This window comes from Trachypithecus francoisi, unplaced genomic scaffold (assembly GCF_009764315.1).
Source record: "Trachypithecus francoisi isolate TF-2019V2 unplaced genomic scaffold, Tfra_2.0 Lachesis_group11, whole genome shotgun sequence".
In the NCBI taxonomy this organism is placed as follows: Eukaryota; Metazoa; Chordata; class Mammalia; order Primates; family Cercopithecidae; genus Trachypithecus; species Trachypithecus francoisi.
In genome coordinates this window covers 12,088,422-12,108,682 of record NW_022681456.1, presented here as the reverse complement: position 1 = coordinate 12,108,682, position 20,261 = coordinate 12,088,422, and the positions used below count along the sequence as shown (strand labels likewise).

At 40.9% G+C, this 20,261-nt stretch overlaps 1 protein-coding gene across 4 annotated transcripts in view; it reads right to left on the bottom strand.

The window, feature by feature from the left end:
* SPPL3 (signal peptide peptidase like 3) overlaps nucleotides 1–20,261 on the bottom strand; it is a 143,379-nt gene that overhangs the window by 49,511 nt on the left and 73,607 nt on the right. For all 4 annotated transcript variants that reach the window (XM_033220356.1, XM_033220358.1, XM_033220355.1 and 1 more), the window contains exon 2: nucleotides 1,694–1,771. In XM_033220356.1, coding sequence (XP_033076247.1) covers nucleotides 1,694–1,771 — 78 coding nt within the window. The remainder of the gene's footprint in view (nucleotides 1–1,693; nucleotides 1,772–20,261) is intronic.

Here is a 20,261-nt window from a genome sequence, read left to right as displayed (position 1 = left end):
TCAGCATCTCCAAGGTTATCAGAGAGAATACCTGGTAATGCTACAACACACAATCCTAATAATTGTAAGATGAACCATATGAAATTGTTTCTGTGGGCCAAAATATTAACAGTCAACCATCAGCAATTTTGTATGGCTCAACCTTGGATGTCAAGCCTTCGGATTAAGAAAAATATGATGTAAATTTCCATAAGGACATAATCTACTTACAAGCATTTTAGGACAACATAAATTTTTGTTTGTTTGTTTGTTTTTTTGAGACATAGTCCGGCACCATTGCCCAGGCTGGAGTGCAGCAGTGTGATCATAACTCATTGTATCCTCAATCTCCAGATGAAGGAGAAGTGCTCCTTCTTCTGCCGCAGCCTCCTGAGTAGCTGGGACCACAGGCACTACCACCAAGCCTGATTAATGTCTTTAAAAAATATTTTTTGTAGAGACGGGTCTTGCTATGTTGCCCAGGCTAGTTTTGAACTCCTGGGCTCAAGCAATCCTCCTGTCTCAGCTTCCCAAAATGCTGGATATAGGCATACGGCACTGTGCCCGGCCAAAGATTAAGAACTTTATTAGCATCCTGGGTATAGTTTTACTTCGGTTTCCCTGGTCTTCGTAAGCCTACCACAGGTTTGCAACTACTTTGATTTTTGGTTGGGGAAAAAAAAAAACATGAAATGTTCTCTTTGTCATTTTATTACATGGATATTCAGTAATTTGTTTTCATTTTTTTTTTTTTTGAGACGGAGTCTCGCTCTGCCACCCAGGCTGGAGTGCAGTGGCCGGATCTCAGCTCACTGCAAGCTCCACCTCCCAGGTTTACGCCATTCTCTGCCTCAGCCTCCCGAGTAGCTGGGACTACAGGCACCCGCCACCTCGCCGGCTAGTTTTGTATTTTTAGTAGAGACGGGATTTCACCGTGTTAGCCAGGATGGTCTCGATCTCCTGACCTCGTGATCCGCCCGTCTCGGCCTCCCAAAGTGCTGGGATTACAGGCTTGAGCCACCGCGCCCGGCCCCTTTTTTTTCGTGTTTCAATTTTTCATATTTCATATTTCACTGTCCTTCCATTTAAACTCTTTGTTCCCTTTGAGACTCTAGAATCATTGTCAAAGACTCTCTCCTTAACCTTCTCAATAGAGTGCATTAGGTGATTAATTTCAGAACCAGCATTTTAATCAATTAGTTTTTACATGTTAGCATTAACATGCTAACCTCATAAGCACAACCAAGAAGTGTTTAACAGCAGCCAATTAAAAAACAAATAGCAGAACTCTCTATTCTGAGTCAATTTCTGCCGAAGTCCTGTTTTTTTTTTTGAGACGGAGTCTCGCTCTTCTCCCGGCTGGAGTGCAGTGGCCGGATCTCAGCTCACTGCAAGCTCCGCCTCCCGGGTTTACGCCATTCTCCTGCCTCAGCCTCCCGAGTAGCTGGGACTACAGGCACCGCCTCCTCGCCCGGCTAGTTTTTGTATTTTTCAGTAGAGACGGGGTTTCACCGTGTTAGCCAGGATGGTCTCGATCTCCTGACCTCGTGATCCGCCCGTCTCGGCCTCCCAAAGTGCTGGGATTACAGGCTTGAGCCACCGCGCCCGGCCAAAGTCCTGTTTTTCTTCACAAAGTTTTGGTACCAGCACTTCCAGAGCAATGGTTCCTTCTTCCACCTCCAACTTAAATCAACCCCATTTGAGAACATCTTACCTGAAACTACCATAGACTATAAGAAGAATGGAAATCAGAAATGTAGACACTTGACTGGAATCCACCAGGGAATAGGCCCTAGAGAAACAAGAGGAAAAAAATTTAAATCACATGCAGTGAGTCCATTAATGGAGCTTACAGTCTAATGAGTTCTATACACCCCACTAAGCTTTGTTTTTATCTTAAGAAGGAAAAAGGGTGTAAATTAGCATTAACAAAATAACACAATTAAAATGAGATTTGCTAGTTTAACATGAAGAATAAATGGATAGGTTTACAGCTATTATTAGTTAATATTTACAGCATGTAAAATGACATCAATGTAAAAATCCCATCTCTGTATATGTTTACAATATCCACCACCAATTTTTAAAGTATCAAAATATCTACCAAATCTGTACCAATGGCAAAAGTCTCAATGATCAGACTTTTATCCAATCACATTTGAATCACTAATAGTATTTTACTGGTTTTGCTCAGTGATGAAGTAAAGCCTGCATCTCATGAATTCCCCGTTTCCATTTTTCTAATTGCCTACCGATTTTCTCCATCTAGATGGCCTACAGGAAGTTCTTCAAAGTCAACAAGTCCACCACAAATATTCTCTCCATCTTAGCTGATCCTCTCAAGGAATGGTATCACCATCCCCTCAGCTGCCAAAGTTAAAAATCTGTTGCATTCTTGACAGCCCTTTCTTTCTCTTACTTCCACATCCCCAACTACTTCTCCTAACCCCACTGCCAATTTGTTAGCTCCCTTCTATGGCTTGGCTATTGGAAATCTTGTTTTAAAGGCTGTCTCCATGAATTCACCCTTCATATTACCCATTCTTATTTGTCAGGGATTTTCCTAAAACAAATCTTTGCGGGATTTTGGTGGTTGTTGTTTAATTTCCATTCAGCTAAGTATTTAATACTGCCTACATGCCAGGCACTCTGCTAGCCACTGGGATATACAGTAATAAATAAGAATGCCTTGATCTCTGCCTAAATGTCTTTTCTAAAGAAATGAACAATTTCACTCTAAAGAAATAAAAAAAAAAAAATGAACATAACTGAATGAATATAATCATGAAGAACATTACAAAGGAGAGAAAGAGAAGTACAGGGTACTATGATAATGTATATTAGGTGGATGCAGTCCAAGAACAGGGGAGCTTTCCTTAGGGAGGAAGATGATTTAGAGAGATACAGGACACAATAAATAGGACCCAGTGATCGTTTATGGGAGCCAAGAGGGGGAAGAATTGTAGTGATCCCTAGGTTTCTGCTTAGCTGGGTTTGTACCATTTAGGGGGTACCACCACGACTGGGTAATTTTTGTATTTTTAGTAGAGATGGGGTTTTACCATGTTGGTCAGGCTGGTCTCAAACTCCTGACTTCAAGCAATCCACCCACCTTGGCCTCCCAAAGTGTTGGGATTACAGGCGTGAGCCACTGCGCCTGGCCGGAGGAACAGATTATAAGCTAAGGTTTGAATGTACTGAGGAGACAGCTGGATACTGAAACCGTTCTGAGCTGAAGATGTATATATACTGAGAGCTCATCACCTTCCACATGGTAACTGAAGCCATAGGTGTGTGTGAATGCCTCACAGCAGTGAAAAGAGGACCTAGGATCAAGGCCTGGGAAATCTCCAAATGTAAAGATCAGGTAGAAGAAGGAACTGCAAAGAAAACCAAGATGAAACAGAGACAGATAAGGAAAACCCAGAATAGCAGATTATTTCAGAAAGGTAGCAGAATTGAATGGGGCCTGAATTTAATCCCTTGCTCTACCACTTACTAGTAGTTAGGCCAGTTACTTAGCCTCTCTAAGCTTCAGCTTTTCATCTGTAAAATGGGGATAATGACAACCTCAAAGAGTTGTTAAAGGATTAAATGAGGAATTCATATAAAGAATATTACACATCAAATACTCAATTCATACTCACTGCATTAGGAGGGAGACATTGCCAACCATGAATGCTGCTGAGAGGTCAAGACAGACAACTGGAGTGACCACTGGGTAAAGTGGTGAGGATGGAGTCAGACTGAAATTGGCTGAGAAGTTAAAGCTAAGGAAGTGAAGACAGTATTTTGAAAAGTACAGGGAAAAGAATGGCAGCTGGAGGGTAAATATAAGGATAAGGGAGATCTAAAACATTTTCCTTTTTTTAAGGTGAAAGATGCTCAACCTTTTCTGATGCTGACTGGAAATGAACCCCGTGAGGAGAGAAAGACTGATGCATACAGAGGAGGACATTACATTTCCTTTAATTGTTGTAAAAATAAGACATATAATAAACTTTCATGATACACTGCTGTGGTCTATAATGGCATGCTTTTGGTTCCTTAGTTTTCTTTTCTTTTCTTTTTGGAGATGGAGTTTTACTCTTGTTGCCCAGGCTGGAGTGCAATGGCATGATCTCGGCTCACTGCAACCTCCACCTACTGGGTTCAAGCGATTCTCCTGCATCAGCCTCCTGAGAAGCTGAGGTTACAGGCGCCTGCCACCACGCCCAGCTAATTTTTTTTTTGTATTTTTAGTAGAGATGGGGTTTCATCATGTTGGCCACGCTGGTCTCAAACTCCTGACCTCAGGTGATCCACCTGCCTCGGCCTCCCAAAGTGCTGGGATTACAGGCTAAAGATCCACTGCACCTGGCATGGATCCTTAGTTACTACAGATACATCCTGAAATATTTATGGGTATGTTTAAAAAAAAAAATGAACTGGGGAGTCCATTAGGCTGAAATGGCTCCAGTGTCTTGGGTTCCTAAGGAAGCCAACTGAAGTCCAACTCAACCCATCAGAAACTGCCAATCAAACCTAACCAGGGGCTTTACCAATCAGAAACTGCCGACTAATCTCTACCAGAGACTTTCTCCTTTAACCAATCAAGTATTGTCTTTCTTTTGCTTCTGCAAAAGCCTTATAAAAATTTTGCCCTCAGGCACCCTCCATGGAGCTGTGATCCACTTGTGATCTGGTACTGCGTGATTCATGACACACTGCTCAAAAAAAAAAAAAAAAAACAAAAACAAAAACAAAAACAAAAACAAAAAAAAAAAAAAACTCTCCAAAAGTTAAACATAAGTTTATCTTTTAACAGCTCAAATAACATGATTTAAGATTTGCTTTAAAATACTCTAAGAGAGGCCGGGCGCGGTGGCTCAAGCCTGTAATCCCAGCACTTTGGGAGGCCGAGATGGGCGGATCACGAGGTCAGGAGATCGAGACCATCCTGGCTTAACACTGTGAAACCCCATCTCTACTAAAAAATACAAAAAACTACCCGGGCGAGGTGGCGGGCGCCTGTAGTCCCAGCTACTCGGGAGGCTGAGGCAGGAGAATGGCTTAAACCCGGGAGGCGGAGCTTGCAGTGAGCTGAGATCCGGCCACTGCACTCCAGCCTGGGCGACAGAGTGAGACTCCGTCTTAAAAAAAAAAAGGTACATACATAGAGGTCTTATGCCCATCTAGCCATCCCCCAACCCCCACCCTCTCAGTCATTTTTAGATAACAACTTTTAAATAACCACATTTTTTCGTTTCTTATCTAGTCTTTTGGAGTAAATATACAATATAAGAACATTATTTCTCACCACTTCTTTTTTTTTTTTTTGAGACGGAGTCTTGCTCTGTCGCCCAGGCTGGAGTGCAGTGGGCAGATCTCAGCTCACTGCAAGCTCCGCCTCCCGGGTTTACGCCATTCTCCTGCCTCAGCCTCCCGAGTAGCTGGGACTACAGGCGTCCGCCACCTCGCCCGGCTAGATTTTTGTATTTTTTAGTAGAGACGGAGTTTCACTGTGTTAGCCAGGATGGTCTTGATCTTCTGACCTCGTGATCTGCCCGTCTCAGCCTCCCAAAGTGCTGGGATTACAGGCGTGAGCCACCGCACCCGACCCTCTCACCACTTCTTATGAAACAGGTGGAATATTAAATATACTGCCCAGTATCTCCCTCTGCCCACCTTTTACAATATAGCTTAGAAATCTTTCTGTAACAGGATGTGGAGAACTTCCTTTTTAAAATGTTCTTTTAAACAGCAGCATGGTATTCCACTGTATAGATGCACCACAGTTTTTTTTTTTTTTTTTTTTTAGAACAAGTCCTTTACAGGTGGACACTGGGGTTGTTTCCAAAAACTCTGCTGTTAACAAGTAATTCTGTAATAACGGGCTTTGTAAATTATACCTGCATTGAACACACATGAAACGACATATTTATATAACATTCCTAAAGTCAGATTGCTGGCTCAAAGAGGAAATGCACTGGCAATATGATAGATGTTGCCAATGTGCCCTACAGTGAGGAAGTTACACTATTTCACACTCTCATCAGTAATGAACTAGATGTTCCTACTTTCCAAAGTGAGTACTGTCTAACTTTTGAATTTTTACCCATCTGAGAGATGAAAACTGGTATCTCAGTATGGTTTTTATTTGTATTAATTAAAATTGTAATTCAAATTTTAAAATTAAAGTGAGATTGAGCAGCTTTTTTGTATGATTAAAGGCCAGTAGGTATTTTTAAAAGGCAATTTAAAGTTTTCTGCAGACTCCAGAGCTATAAAAAAACAAGGGCGGGCCGGGAGCGGTGGCTCAAGCCTGTAATCCCAGCACTTTGGGAGGCCAAGACGGGCGGATCACAAGGTCAGGAGATCGAGACCATCCTGGCGAACACAGTGAAACCCCGTCTCTACTAAAAATACAAAAAACTAGCCGGGCGAGGTGGCGGCGCCTGTAGTCCCAGCTACTCGGGAGGCTGAGGCAGGAGAATGGCGGGAACCGGAGGCGGAGCTTGCCGTGAGCTGAGATCTGGCCACTGCACTCCAGCCTGGGCGACAGAGCAAGACTCAGCCTCAAAAAAAAAAAAAAAAAAACAAGGGCGGCTATCTTTTGAGGAACTTTTCTTCTGATGGTGTCTTACTTGGATGACTTTGTTTTTGTATGCTTTGTATTTTGAAGCATATTGTCACTATCCTCAAGGCAGATTAAATATCCACACTTCCCAAATTCACTGCCTGAAAGTCTGATACTATTGTTTAATTATTTTGCTACATCTCTCAAATCAATGGAGACTCTCTAGAAACTCTTAACCTCAGACTTCCGGAAGTCTGGATTTTTTTTTTTTTTTTTTTTCCTGTCGCCCAGTTTGGAGTGCAATAGTGTGATCTTGGCTCACTTCAACCTCCGCCTCCTGGGTTCAATCAATTCTCCTGCCTCAGCCTCCCAAGTAGCTGGGATCACAGGAGTCTGCCACCATGCCCGGCTAATTTTTGGTATTTTTATTAGAGATGAGGTTTTGTCATGTTGCCCAGGCTGGTCTCAAACTCCTGACCTCAGGTGATCCACCCACATCAGCCTCCCAAAGTGCCAGGATTACAGGCGTGAGCCACCACACCTGGCCTGGATTAAATTTTCAAAAACCAGCTCCTCCTCTCTGACAGATCTTCTGTGCTGTGCTCTAGCCTCTGAGTAGCCATAGTTACTGACTTTCTTCATAGTCTGTTTTTCTAGATGAAGGTTTGACCACATGCAAAATATAAGAGTGTGACTAAGGTTGCCAGATCTCACCTCCATATCCTGGCAGGCAGCATGTCCCCCACTGCAGAACTAAATGCCTGATTTCAAAAAAGTGTTCAGATGTTTAATGGTTTCTTCTAACTTAAGTTTCGTTTTAGCTTTCAAATAAACCTATACAAGAAAATCTGATTAAAGTTCACCCCTAATATTGTACATGGTATTTTATAATTTATACTAAGATCTTAAAAAGTTCTAACAATTTTGCAAACCGTACCAAATATCATGTAACTAGAAGTTATAGCTTATTTTATGATGTTATTTGAAATTTCATATACTATTTTCAATTCAAACTATCATTATAAAAGTTTTTGTTCTTGTTGTTTCTTTTTGGAGACAGGGTTTCACCTGTTGCTTAAGCTGGAGTGCAGTGGCATGGTCTTGGCTCAGTGAAACCTCCACCTTCTGGACTCAAGCAATCCTCCCACCTCAGCCTCCCAAGTAGCTAGGACTGCAGGTGTGTGCCACCACAGCCAGCTAATTTTTTGTATTTTTTGTAGAGACGGGGTTTCACCACGTTGCCCAGGGCTGGTCTTGAACTCCTGGGCTCAAGCAATCCACCCGCCTCAGCCTCCAAAAGTGCTGGGATTACAGGCATGAGCCACTATGTGCCTGGCGTTATAAAAGTTTTATAAAAAGCCTTTTAACAAAAAAGCTTTTAACAAAAAGATTTTATTATAAAATACAGAAAATGGATTTAAATAAATCATAGCTAATTTGCATTTTTAGAACTATCAATTTTCTTTTTCAAAGTTACAAAAATTCATGTTCATTGTGAAAACTCAAAAATGGGTAAGTATATAAAGCAAAAAGCACAAGTGCCTCCTCCTTCCTCTCTGTACTTCCATTCCCTAGGAGGAGACATTGTTTACAATTTGGTATGTGTATCCTTCCATACAAATTGTGTACAGAATGTATACACATTACAAAAACAGGAAGCATACATGTTCTTTTAAAACTTGCTCTTTTTAAAAATTCAACTATGTACCCAGGAGCTACTCTTTCCTGCTGCCTTCCCTTACTGGCCTTTTACTGCAAAATTAAGACGTGAAAACTTCACAAGTACAGAAAGCACTCTCTTTTAAAATAAATAGAAAACTTCCAGATTCAATGAGCACAACTTTTAACTAGTAATTGTCCCAGCATTCTCATTTTGAGTCCTTAACAAAAGCAGTCTCTCAATGTTTCACATGTTTTCATCTTATGTAACCTGAACTAGTAAGTTAGATTGTTGTTTCTAACCTCAGTAGAAACAAACAGATGCCCTGGCCCATGCCTCTCTGCCTCTCCCTCTCTCTTTTGTTTTTTTGAGACGCAGTCTAGCTCTGTCCCCAAGGTGGAGTGCGTTGGCGCAATCTCGGCTCACTGCAACCTCCACCTCCCAGGTTCAAGCGATTCTCTTGCCTCAGCCTCTCGAGTAGCTGGGATTACAGGCACACGCCGCCACACCCAGCTAATTTTTGTATTTTTAATAGAGATAGGGTTTCACCATGTTGGCCAGGATGGTCTCGATTTCCTGACCTCGTGATCCACCCATCTCAGCATCCCAAAGTGCTGGGATTACAGGCATGAGCCACCGTGCTGGCCTGCCTCTCTCTCTCTTTTTTTTTTTTTTTTGAGACGGAGTCTTGCTCTATCGTCAGTGGCACTATCTTGGCTCACTGCAAGCTCCGCCTCCTGGGTTCATGCCATTCTCCCACCTCAGCCTCCCGAGTAGCTAGAGACTACAGGTGTCCGCCACCACACCCAGCTAATTTTTTTGTATCTTTTACTAGAGACAGGGTTTCACCGTGTTGGCTAGGATAGTCTCAATCTCCTGACCTCATGGTTCACCCACCTCGGCCTCCCAAAGTGTTGGTATTACAGGCGTGAGCCACCTGTAAAACAGGCGCCGGCCTGTTTTCTTTCTTTTTTTTTTTTTTTAAGAGACTTCTGTCTCCCATGCTGGAGCCCAGCTGCGCGATCACAGCTCACCGCAGCCTTGAACTCCTAGCTTAAGCAAACCTCCCACTTCAGCCTTCCCAGTAGCTAGGACTACAGGTGTGTATCATCATGCCTGGCTAATTTTTTTTAGTTTTAAATTTCATAGAGACAAGGGGCTCACTATGTTGCCCAGACTAGTCTCGAACTCCTGGCTTCAAGTGATCCTCCAGCCTTGTCCTCCCGAAGTGCTAGGATTATAGGTGTGAACCATGGCACACGGCTCTATGCCTCTCTTTTTAGTCAATTTAATATTTAATGAAGATAGGGACATTTCTAACAACCTTTTATCAAAGGCAAAACCATGGAATCCAACAGGTAAAGATAATATAGACATGGTGCTAGTGAACATTCAAATCTCTTGTGAAAATAATATTAGAAAAAAATGCATCTTGCACTTTAGCAGATGTGCCCTAACAACTCCTATCTAGTCTAAGGGAATTACAAAAACACTCATATTGCACATTAAATATTACATTTTAGATGTATACAGAAATCACTTTTGGAAAATAACATTTGTTTAACAAATGTGAACATGTTAGCAGAAACATTTTGCTATCCTACAACAACTTCATAATGAAGTTCTCCTTTTCCCTATTTACCAGGGAAATTTCTGCCACTTGAATTCTCTAAGGCTAGGGACTTCTTAGTATAGATGGATTATATTTTATTAATCACCCAAGTTGAGGTCATTAGAGGTTGCCTTAGTGAAGTTCAAGTAGAAATACGTACCCTTTACTATAAAGTCTTTAAAAAGCCCTGGAGACAGAAGGAAATATTAGCTGATGCTAAGCCTAGGATGTACTTAGAAACAAGCTCTTGTGGCCAGGCACGGTGGCTCATGCCTGTAATCCCAGCACTTTGGAGGCAGGTGGATCACTCCAGGTCAGGAGTTCGGAGACCAGTCTTGCCAACACGGTGAAACCCCGTTTCTACAAAAAATTACAATACAAAATTACAAAATATTAAAAAATTAGCTGGGGTGTGGTGTTACGTACACGCCTGTAAACCCAGCTACTAGGGAGGCTGAGACAGGAGAATCGCTTGAACCCAGGAGGCGGACGTTGCAGTGAGCCGAGATCGTGCCATTGCACTCCAGCCTGGGCGACAGACCAAGACTTCCATCAACAAAAAAAAGGAAAGAAACCAGTTCTTGTTCTCTTACTGTTCATTGCTGTCTTGGCTAATAAATAATCTGCTGGGTCTGCACTGTATTCTTAATCAGTAGAAGGAGATGATTACAAAGACAGCAAAACTAAAGTTTGAATGGAACATGAGCTCGAATTACACAGAGCTGTGCTGTTCAATACAGCAGCCACTAGCCACATGTGGCTATTTAAATTTAAATACAATTAAAATTTCTTAAGTTGCACCAGTTGCATTTCCAAGTGTTCTATAGCTAGTGGCTACTGTATTGGATGGCCAGATAAAGAACATTTGTATCATCGTGAAAAGTTCTAGTGGACTGCAATGACATGCATCTCTATAGAAAGATAGATTAATAGGGCCGGGCGCGGTCAGTGGCTCATGCCTGTAATCCCAGCACTTTGGGAGGCAGAGACAGGCGGATTATGAGATCAGGAGATCGAGACCATCCTGGCTAACACAGTGAAACCCGTCTGTACTAAAAACACAAAAAATTAGCCAGGCGTGGTGGCAGGCGCCTGTAGTCCCAGTTACTTGGGAGGCTGAGGCAGGAGAATGGTGTGAACCCGAGAGGCAGAGCTTGCAGTGAGCCAAGATTGCGCCACTGCACTCCAGCCTGGATGACAGAGCGAGACTCTGTCTCAAAAAAAAAAAAAAAAGAAAAAAAGAAAAAAGAAAGATACGTTGTATTTCAAAACTAGGGTTCTGGGCTTTTATTAGTGGTAATAGCAACAACATCTAACACTTTAAATTCTCACATCACTCTACAAGTACTACATGTCTAGAAGTCCTTATCCCAAAAAATGCCTCGAGAACAAATTGATTCAGAATTTTTTGGAGTTTTACAAAGAAAACACCCCCATTACTGCAGTCTGGAGCAGTAATCTGTAATCAAATACTAATATTTCTGTAGTGAAACATGAATATTCACACTAAATAGCATAAAGGTTATAAATAGCTTCATTATCAATTTAGGTCAGGTTTTACTGCCAAACGAATCAGAGAAAACTTCTGGGTTTTCATTTTGGGGTTTGGAGAACTGTGAATCTCTGTGATTATTAGGGTTTTTTAAAATCAAGAGCCAGATGCACTTCTGATCTTAGGTGGCCTAATTCCAGAGTCTCCCAAATTGACTTCAATATCTGCCCAAAACTGGATGACAAACTGAAGTTTCTATCTGTAATCATATAGTAATTAGCTGTGTAACCCTCCCTGGGCAATCCTTTATATCTTTCTATTATCTATAAAATCCTCTTTGGGCCCAGATAAACTTGAAAGCCCAATTAATTTTTATTTTTCAAGGGTCTAGGTTTTGGCTGGCCGTGTGGCTCACGCCTGCAATTCTGACCCTCTGAGAGTCCGAGGTGGGAGGACTGCTTGAGCCCAAGAGTTCAAGACCAGCTTGGGCAACAAAATTAGATGTGACTCTATGAAAAATTAAAAAAAAAAAATTATCCAGGCATGGTGGGGCATGCCTGTAGTTCCAGCTACTTGGGAGGCTGAGGTAGGAGGATCCCTTGAGCCCACAAGTTTGAGGCTGCAATGAGCTATGAGCATGCCACTGCACTTTCGCCTGGGGGACAGAGCGAAATCCTGACTCAAAAATATTTAAAGTCTGTATTTATATTGTTTTGCTTTCAAAAAACAGAAATATTACCTGAAATACTCCTTCCATCTTTCATTTTGCCCATCATTGACACAGGTAAATCAGCACTGCCCAAGATGACCCTGTTTCCGGGTGACTAAAACTGGTATTTTCCTCTTTTAATCACCCAGTATTTACAGATTTAAAAATGGCTTAATATAAATCTTACCTTACTCCAGTAGAGATATATGAAGATAAGCCATCATCTTACCTTGGGTAGCAACTCTGGTTCGTTTATTCAACCCATGGGAAATTCTTCTCTAGGGTCTTTTTTAAAAATGTGGCCAGCCCTAAGGCTAATTTACAAACTCTTCATTTTCCCTCTGCTAGACTGCTTTATCCAATATTTGTTTATGCCCTTGGTCTCCTGAAGTAGGCTCGATTTTCACCTACTCTACAAGCTCATAAAAATGAGCACAGAGCGGTTTCAAAAATGTCTAAAGGTTTTCACTGCTAGTAACGACAGGGAGGAAGAAGGCCCCTCCTGCATCATCCTCTGTTCTGCTCTTTGCCCACACAAAGAATGAAAGCCTTCATCAGCATTTCAGAAACAGACACAGATTTTACTACAGGAACTGCAGTTTGGGGAACTGGGGTAAGACTATGATAAATGGAGCAGGCAGGGAAGAAAAGGTATTCCAAGGAAAAAGGGTGGGTAAGTCTGGCCAATAATAGGAAATCAAAGCCCACAATCTTATTTTACAGTCTCTCCCTATCCTACATTTCAGACTCTACCAAAGCGTCAACAGAAATGTGTCATTCTTCAGGCTCTCCTACCGAGGTGTCTGTTCCCAGAGGCTCTGGATGGACATGAAAGACAGGAACTACTCTATTCTGAGATAAAGGAATTCTTACTGAAACACACAGAGAAACTAAATACATGCATTTGAGACATGCCAAAATCAGGTTAGCCAAATGTATTGAAAACAGTCTTGAAGACTTTGTCAACTGACGTATCAATATAGGCCAGCTGTTGAGTTGAAATATTTTATATATTCATTATGAAGACCACTAATTCTTTAACTACATTCCAAGCCTTTACCTTAATAGACAAAGAGTTACCAGAAATGTCTCTCATATACAAGACTAAACTCTAAACCCTAAGATTTTTAGAGCCATGCTGGATTTTAGTAACTGCTCTACGGTCAAAAATCTATTTCTAGCTGCTTTACCAGCAAGTGCTTATAACACATATCCTGCTAAAAATCATGCCAAACTGAGACACAGAGAGTACTGTTCTGTAACGTGTTCTATGTGTCAGCCTTCCAGCTATACAATGAAAGCATTCTTGTCCACCCCAAAACCAGGCAACTACTATTCTAACACTGCACAGACAGTGCCTTAGACCAGCACTTCTCAAACTTTGTGGTTGCAGAACAATTTACGCTCTTAAAATTGAGGACTCCCAAAGAGCTTTAGTACATGTGGGTTAGTAGTATTTACCGTATTAGAAATTAAAGCTGAGAAAAAGTTAAAATATTTATTTATTTATACATAATAAAACCATTACATGTTAACATAAATAACATTTTTTAAAGGGCAAATATCTCTTTTCCAAAACAGAACAAAACAATTAAGCGAGACAAGGGACATTCTTTACATGTTTGCAAACCTCTTTAATGTCTAGCTTAAATGGAAGATAGTTGGATTCTCATATCGGCTTCTGCATTCCATCTATTGCCATATGTTGTTTGAACTGAACTCTATGGGGGAAAAAATCCAGCTTTACACAGATAGTTGGAAAAGAAGGAGTACTTAATAGCCTCTTCGGATAACTATCAATATTCTTCTTTGATACTACACTAAAATTCAACAAGTGGTAATTTCTTAAAGGTTTACCGCAAAGTTGAATTTGAAACTATCTCAGTGGATTTTTTTGGATTTTACTATATTACATTAAAATCCACTGGGCTATCCTGAACTTTGTGTGAACCTTTTTACCCATGGATGATTTTGTAACATCATGCACTGGTAATCTGGAAGACACTGATTCGCTGAGTTATGCTGCTCTTCCAGATGTTGTCTCTTTTCATTATACAATATCTGAAAAATCATATTTGTTAGTATCATTCTTGGGGCTCATGGTAGCAAATACAAATTTCCAAAAATTCTGTTTTCACTTGGAAGCTCAAATTTTATCATTGATAAAAACACTTTTTTTCCCTTTAAGTGACAGGCTCACTTGATCCGTTTTTGAGAAACTATCTGCCAAATATGCCTATCAGTCATTCTTTCAAGTTAAAATGCTATTTCAATTTTAAACAAATCTAGTTCAGTTAGCATCTCAAATGACTGCACAAGCGGTTTCCTCAAGATAACCAATAGTACTTTGGTATATAGCGGAAGTGCTTTGTGGAAATTTTCCATTTTATCATTAAAAATTTCCATTTTATCACGTAGTGTACTCAAGGGTTGAAATTTAATAAAATAAACTTACTGCTTCGTCAAGACCATTCTAAGTGTAAATGGCATTTCAGAAGATAACCTGTGTGCCTGGTGGTGGAGAATACCATGATTACCAGTACCGCCTGGTGCCACCGCCTTGATTCAGGTGAGGGCGCACCAGAGGCTTTACCCGCCATTGCTTTGCCACCATGAGAAAAAAGGTGCAAAAATGAAAAAGACAAGTAATGTCAGTAGTATTATGAAAACACTTTGACCCTATGGACCCCCATGATAGGTTCTCAGGAATCTCCCATGGTCCATGAGCCACATTTCGGGAATTGCTGCCTTCTGCCTTTACCCACAAAAGTTCTGGCTATGCAAACTGCCAACACCTTCTCACATGTAATTGTTACAGATTACAAAACACCAAAAGTTGTTACGATTTTTTTGCTATCCAAAATTTCAAATTTAAAAATTACATGCAAAAAATGACTTGTATTCCATGCCTAAGGAAATGTTCATTTTTCCCTTTATGGAAATATGCTGAAATAGGACTTAATTTGTATCTTTATCTAAAAATATTAGTCTAATATAATGTTGGAAATAATTCTTTTCCACATTTCCCCATATTTTAAAGGAAAAAACCAAATATGTATTATAAGCTTAGTGACAGAATAGGTATCTTATCAAATAAAAATTTAATACATTAAATTTAACCATTTACGTGCAAGGTACAAGTACTAAATAAAACAGTTACTTAAGGCTGGGCGCAGTGGCTCACGCCTGTAATCCCAACACTTTGGGAGGCTGAGGCAGGAGGACTGCTTGAGCCTAGTAGTTTAAGACCAACCTGAAAAACATAGGGAGACCCCCATCTTTGCAAAAGTATCAAAATACTATTCCTGCATTATCACAAAATGTTTCATGGAAAGACATATACGAAATATACTATATGTTGATATTTTATATTTTACCAAGACTAGTACAATGAAAAAATGATTGCTTCCACCGGAGATACAAAACCTGCTGACTGAGCAAATTCATATGAAAGAAAGGCATTACTCTTCAAGGCAGTCAAGATGATCTGGAGTAATTTTGTTTTCAAATACATCTTACTGCCTAGGATAGATAAGAAAGGATTTATTGCGGGGGCAGGGGTGAAACAGAAAGAAGACCCTACATTAAAGGCTTCGATAGCAATATGCTTCAACTTTTTCCTATGAATTATCCTCTAAGATAGGTCCTCACATCATAGTTTCAAAAGCATGTGCATTTTATCGTGATTTGAGCATACAACCAGCAACACACTGCAGTTCCTGTGTTCAACACTGCAGCCAGAAACAGCCCTGTACTGGCTGTAACAAACATAAGGCAAGGGAAAAAAATCAGGCAACTGGTTTCCTCAGACAATGCCAATAGGTACAAGCTGGATAAAGCAGTTTGCATTTTTATTTGGCCAAGGGACTCGTTTACAGAAAAAAAATTATAATGTAGCTTTTGAAGGTATCTTTGTATATCACAATCCAAGACTGCTTTAGAACTTGTACAAAATAAATCTCCTTAAAAACTCGCCAAAATCTGTGTTAACAAGCTGGTCGAAATTACTATTTCATAAGAAAAATGTTACTGAATATCTAAATACCCTCTCAGGATATGTGCTCATAAAACTTAATAAAGCCTAAGTATCTGCCCCAAATAATTGAAAGCAGGGACTCAAACAGATACTTGTACACCAATTTTCACAATGGCTTGGCTGTGAATAATGGGCTGGGTTGGGTTGGGTGGAAGTAACCCAAGTGTCTACCAGTGAAGGAATGGATAAACAAAATGTGGTACAGCCATCCAATCAAATATTATTCAGCCTTACAAAAGAAGAAAATTCTGATACATGCTACAACATAAATCAACTTCAAAAACATGATGCTATGTGAAATAAACCAGAAACAAAAAGACAAATATTGTTATGATTCACCTCACATGACAGACCTAGATTAGGCAAATTCATAGAAAGAGAAAGCAGAATAGCGGATACCAGGACTGGAGAGAAGGGGAATGGGGAGTTTTTGTTTGATGCATACAGAGTTTCTGTTTGGGATGATGAAAAAGATCTGGAAATGGATAGTGGTGACTGTTGCACAAAACATAAGTGAATGCACTTAATGCCACTGAACTGTACACTTAGAAACAGTTCAATGGTAAATTTTAAATTGTATGTTATGTATATTTTACAATAACAACTTTTATAAAACTTTAGGAAATTTTTAACAACTGGTCTTAACCTCTAAAGGAACTGGTTTTTCACTATATCAGTTTCATTAAAAGATTATTCCCTGCCATTTGATGCTGATAATAGTTTTAGAAATGATTCTAGAAATGAAGTCTTAAAAGCATCTATACAATTCCAAAATCTAGACTTCAAGAAGAACATTTCCAATGACTTATAAAAATGACTGCTACAGACTGACATTTAGTTATTGCCCAGGGGCTAACCTCTCCTAGTGACAAATTCTGTGGACAAGCAAACAGCAGCCTAAGAGTTTAAATCACAGTTCATCCATTACTTCTATCAGGACAAACTAGAGTTTCTATCTGGGATGATGAAAAAGTTGAAAAGTCTCCTGGGTCCCAGAGCAAGGAGGGATTTCTAAGACAGACTGAATTTCAGTAGCAAATCTCCCCTTCTACCTGCATATTCTGCAGTCACCTCAAATTCAACATATCTAAAAGTCAAACCAAATCTATCCATCAACTTGCAGTATCTCATATCTGCTGCAAGCTTCAACTAGAATCAATGCCTCTGTTCCGTCCTATCTTATGTATCACCACATGCATGGTACTCTGCGAGGTACTGGCACTCCATGATGAAGACTCAGACCCTACCACCCACCAAGAATTGCGTAACAGGGAGACAAAAAGAAGTAAACAGGTTACCAAATCATGCCATGGCACAGACAGGTGTAGGAACTCAGCATGGAGGCCTATGTGACAGTGTGACCTGCTGGGAGATCACAAAGCAGTCAAGCAGTTCAGTTGGGCTAGAGAGGAGAGAGCAAGAGTGAGTGATCATGCGGGCAAGAGACAGAAAGAAAAAGCAAGAGCATATTCCCACAAAGGTGCCTGTGAGAGATGGAGAGTATGTGTGTGGTGGAGGGGAGTGGGGAGGACAGGCAACAAAAGGAAGAAAGGCCAGTTCACATAGGGCTACCAAACCTAGGGATCTGGCTGTATTTGCTGTCTTCGCTGGTATCTCCTTGTCATACTGTGCCTTCTATCCCCAGCACTTTATGGAATTTGCTCTCCCCAAGATCATCAACAATCTTGTTGTTACTTAATCTAGTAACACTTCAGTTAGTATCTTACCTGATATCCTCCCTCCCCTTGCAGGATCTGACAACAGTAGCCACTTCCTTTTCTTGAAACGATTTTATCCCAGCTCCCACGACATCCTACTGGAGTTATTCCCCACCCTCTGGCTCCTTACTCTCTCCTCCTCCTCTGCCCATCAGGGCTCTGTTATCGGTTCTCTTTACTTCTTCCTCCACACCTTATCTCTGGGTGATACTGGCTACTCTCGTGCCTTTGGTTATCATCTGTATATGCTGACGATTCCCTTTTCCAAGTAGTAACAGCGACCTTTCACTGAGTCATGTGCCCAGCACTGTCCTAAGTGCTTCCCATTATGATCCCCATTTTGTACAGATGAAAAACCTGAAACATAGCGGGGTGAATTAGCCTGTTGGTTTTACTACAGTCATTGTGTTTTGTATAATTCACTCTTTCACAGAGAAATTTTGTTTGTTTGTTTTTGAGACGGAGTCTCATTCTGTCGCCCAGGCTGGAGTGCAGTGGCGCAATCTCGGCTCACTGCAAACTCTGCTTCCCAGGTTCACGCCATTCTCCTGCCTCAGCCTCCCGAATAGCTGGGACTATAGGAGCCACCACGCCCGGCTAATTTTTTGTATTTTTAGTAAAGACAGGGTTTTACCGTGTTAGCCAGGATGGTCTCGATCTCCTGACCTCGTGATCCGCCTGCCTCAGCCTCCCTAACTGCTGGGATTACAGGCGTGAACTACCGCACCCAGCCCACAAAGAAATGTAAAAGAATGGCATGAAGAATTGTTAGGAAGAAGCAAGCTGAAGACCTATGTATTACATAAAACCACTTTTATTAAAAATGGGACTACTTCACATTTCTGTGTGATTTGAGTTTTTAAAATAACAGTAATTTTTTTTTTTTTAATGGAACACAGGATTCTGGTGGACACGTTAGCAAAAAAGACAAAGAAGTGTTAGTGATGTCTGATTTGGCTATATTTTTCCCTTATACTAAATACTAAAAGCTTGTGTTCTTCAGTCCGATATAGAATTTAACAAGTAATACTACAGAGTAAGTTCTATAGAATTTAATTTTCAAAGAGCCCAATTTCAATACAACGGTTTTCTTAAACTTTTTTTTTTTTTTTTTTCCTGAGACAGGGTCTCACTTTGTCACCCAGGCTGGAGAGCAGTGGCATGATCACGGCTCACTGCAGCCTTGACCTCCTTGGGCTCAAGTGATCCTCCCACCTCAGCCTCCCAATTAGCTGAGGCCACAGGCGCATGCCACCACACCAGGCTAATTTTTTTTTGTTTGCAATTTTTGTAGAGATGGGGTTTCGCCATATTGCCCAGGTTGGTCTTGAACTCTTAGGCTCAAGTGATCCGTCAGCCTTGGCCTCCCAACATGCTGGGATTATAAGCGTGAACCATGCCTGACCTTCTTAAACTTTTGACATTGTTTTTCACACAGGAAACAGAAACAAGCTTCCATGCCCTATTCACTTGAAAAGACAATTTAATGAAGTAGCTACTGTGACAATACATTTCTAGAAAGCTTAATTGCAGATGGAATGGAACAAATGTTAAAGGGTAAACATGCCCCCACCCCCAGTCCCTTTCTCAAAGTGTGCCCTTCCCTATATGACACTACCTTAAGTCTACTGGATAGTCATTGTATTTATAACACAAATGCAATCTTTTTTTTTTTTTGAGGCGGAGTCTCGCTCTGTCGCCCAGACTGGAGTGCAGTGGCGCAATCTCGGCTCACTGCAAGCTCCGCCTCCCGGGTTCCCGCCATTCTCCTGCCTCAGCCTCCCGAGTAGCTGGGACTACAGGCGCCCGCCACCTCGCCCGGCTAGTTTTTTGTATTTTTAGTAGAGACGGGGTTTCACCGTGTTAGCCAGGATGGTCTCGATCTCCTGACCTCGTGATCCGCCCGTCTCGGCCTCCCAAAGTGCTGGGATTACAGGCTTGAGCCATCGCGCCCGGCCACAAATGGAATCTTAATTACTAACACCTTAAACTCATTTTTAAAAAGGACAGATCCAAACTTATGTAACGTCAGTTTGATCCAGAACAATGTTCACAAATTTTAATTCATTAAATCCAAAATAATAAAGTTTTACTAAATTAATAATTGAAAAACTACATAATCCAATTATTTGGTTTGAAAAAACAAGCCTAACACACTAAAAAGGAAATTATGGCAAAAGCAGCCCCAGTTCAGTTAACTGAATTTGTTATCAAACAGACCTAATGTATTCAGAGAAAAATTTTTCTGTGAGTTATAAAACACTAAAGAGCATCTGTTTATTGAGCACCTCAAAGGAGTTTGGCTTGGTAGACAGAAAATAGAGTGGAGGCGAGAAAACAAATCCCAAAAGAATAAAGGTCATGATCTTAACCCTCTAGTAACAGGGAACAGGTACACAGGAATATCATCAATAGGAGCAAGTATCGCTTGTCTTACAGAAGAGTGGAATTCCAGAGAGACTCACTGCAAGGTCAGCTTCTGTTTACAGAGGGGTT